Consider the following 2,280-nt stretch of genomic DNA (forward strand, 5'->3'; position numbering starts at 1 on the left):
CTTGCAGGACTGGCCTAGGGTAATTTTTAGAGGGGTTTTAATTATATTTTAAATTTGACAAATATTTAAATATTCTTTTTAATTAAATTTTAAATTGTACTGTTATTTATGTTTTTAATTGATTGTCAGCCGCCCTGAGTCCTACGGGAGAAGGGCGGGATACAAATCCAAATATAAATAAATAAATAAATAAATAAATTATGCTTTAATCTGTAGTTTTGATATTTTGTATTTTTATCTGGTTGTTAGCCGCCCTGAGTCCGTAAGGAGAAGGGCGGGATATAAATATAAACAATAAATAAATAAATAAATAAATAAATAAATAAATAAATAAATAAATAAATAAATAAATAAATAAATAAATAAATAAATAAGATCAGCAGGGAAGAAGTGAGTGTGGTAGGGTATTTTACTGTATGTCTTTCTGACTCTTTGGCTACATCGCCCACCCTTCCCTCTCTCACTGCTTAAAACAGAATGCATGCAGATAAATCTTCACTGGAAATACTTGAGGTCTGTAGCTCCCCTCCTGAGCCAAACTTTCTAAGATTAGGAAACAATGACTTTAGAAAAAAGAAGCCAGTTGTGAAAACTAGTTGTGACGCCTAATGATAGATCACTCACTATACTTGCCCTTGGAGAAATCTGATCAAACCCTGGCCTGGATGGCAAATAAGTCTTTTCAGAACATTTCATCAAATTAGTTAAAGTTAGCTTGGAGATTACCTGTCCATATCTGCTTCTAGCTGACAATATGCCGCGTATGCGATAATGTTTTCTTGGCCACATCTTTCAGTAGTCAGAGCACTAACATACAGTATAAAATCAGCATCTCGAACGCCGTCCTGGTCTGCTTTGCCAACAGTTTGACAATTCCGTCCATTTGTATTACATACCCTACATTGCTAAGACATTACATTTCAAGAAATCAGGGTCAAATAGTCTTCAAATGTTTCTTTATTTAAATTATATTCTGCCTTTATTATTTTTATAAATAACCCAAGGCGAGAAACATACCTTCCTGTTCCTATTTTCCCCACCCTGTCAGATGGGTTGGGCGGAGAGCAAGAGAGTCTGGCACAAAGACACCCAAGCCTAAGGTGGGACTAGAACTCATGGTCTGCTGGCTTCTAACCCCATGGTTTCACCACTAAACCAAATTGGTTTCTTTCTTTTAACTCTAAAACGTACGCATTTCCTACTTTTCTTTCTTAGGCTGAAGAAACATTTGAATTAAGATTCCATACTAATTATTTTTAAGGTTTTATACCACTGCTTGTGGCAAAGAAAAAGAGTTTGATAGCTTTCAAAATATTCTAGAGAGCAACATTTCCAAATTCTAAAAGAGCTTTGCATATTTTGTTGGCATAAATATTCCTGTGTGATTTGATCTACACATCATAAAATAAGTCTGAGTTACCTGCAGATGTTCTTCAGGGACTATAACTGGCCCACACTTGGTATGTTCTGCACAGGCTTCTCGACAGTATCTGTGAGGATCATCCTTCTTCCTTAAATATTGGTTTGTTACACACTGTCTTCAATTAAATCATAATCACATATTTGTGAGTGAGATGAATGCACATAATAGTCACACACAAAACAATACCCTAATTGTAAAAGCTATTAAGTATTGTCAAAATGTTAAGTTGCTAATTAAAACTGAGCTCTTCCAGAGATAAATAATAATATGCTGACATATGGAATGTACTTGTAAAAATAGATCTCACTAATTCTCCTTATTAAAATTGCTGAAAAATATACATACCTACTTAACAGGACAGTACCCATAGGTTTCCGAACTTGAAATGCCTTCTCTAAATAAGAAATGGCTTGTGGGAAAAGCTTGTTCTAAACAAAAGAAAAATAAAACAATAAAAAAAAGGATTTGACACTTTAAAAAATTCCTTCTAAAGATTTAAGTCAAAACTGTAATGACTTTCTAATCATATTTTCACAGCCATAAACTCAATAGAAAAAGTTAGCTTTATTTAAAAAGTTACAGTAACCCCTTGCCAATCCCAAGAGTTCGGTTCTTTAAAACTGTCATAGTTGGATAATTTAATAATAATAATAATGATAAAGTTGGAAGGGACCTTGGAGGTCATCTAGTCCAACCCCCTGCTCAGGCAGGAAACCCTATACCATTTCGGACAAATGGTTGTCCAGTTTCTTCTTAAAAACTTCCAGTGTTGGCGCATTCACCGCTTCTGGAGGCAGGTTGTTCCACTGGTTAATTGTTCTAACTGTCAGGAAGTTTCTCCTTAGTTCTAGGTTGCT

At 34.6% G+C, this 2,280-nt stretch overlaps 1 protein-coding gene across 1 annotated transcript; it reads right to left on the bottom strand.

Annotated features, from left to right (window-relative positions):
* Window positions 1-726: 726 nt before the first annotated feature.
* LOC107302002 (leishmanolysin-like peptidase) lies at window positions 727-1,851 on the bottom strand (the record flags this gene model as incomplete). Its single annotated transcript, XM_015831142.1, has 3 exons — window positions 727-905; window positions 1,421-1,538; window positions 1,769-1,851. Coding segments are annotated over 3 exons (380 nt in total), but the record flags the coding sequence as incomplete, so codon positions are not given.
* Between the last annotated feature and the right edge of the window lie 429 nt (window positions 1,852-2,280).

Source organism: Protobothrops mucrosquamatus, unplaced genomic scaffold, assembly GCF_001527695.2.
Source record: "Protobothrops mucrosquamatus isolate PMUCROS unplaced genomic scaffold, P.Mucros_1.0 scaffold22131, whole genome shotgun sequence".
NCBI classification, from domain to species: domain Eukaryota; kingdom Metazoa; phylum Chordata; class Lepidosauria; order Squamata; family Viperidae; genus Protobothrops; species Protobothrops mucrosquamatus.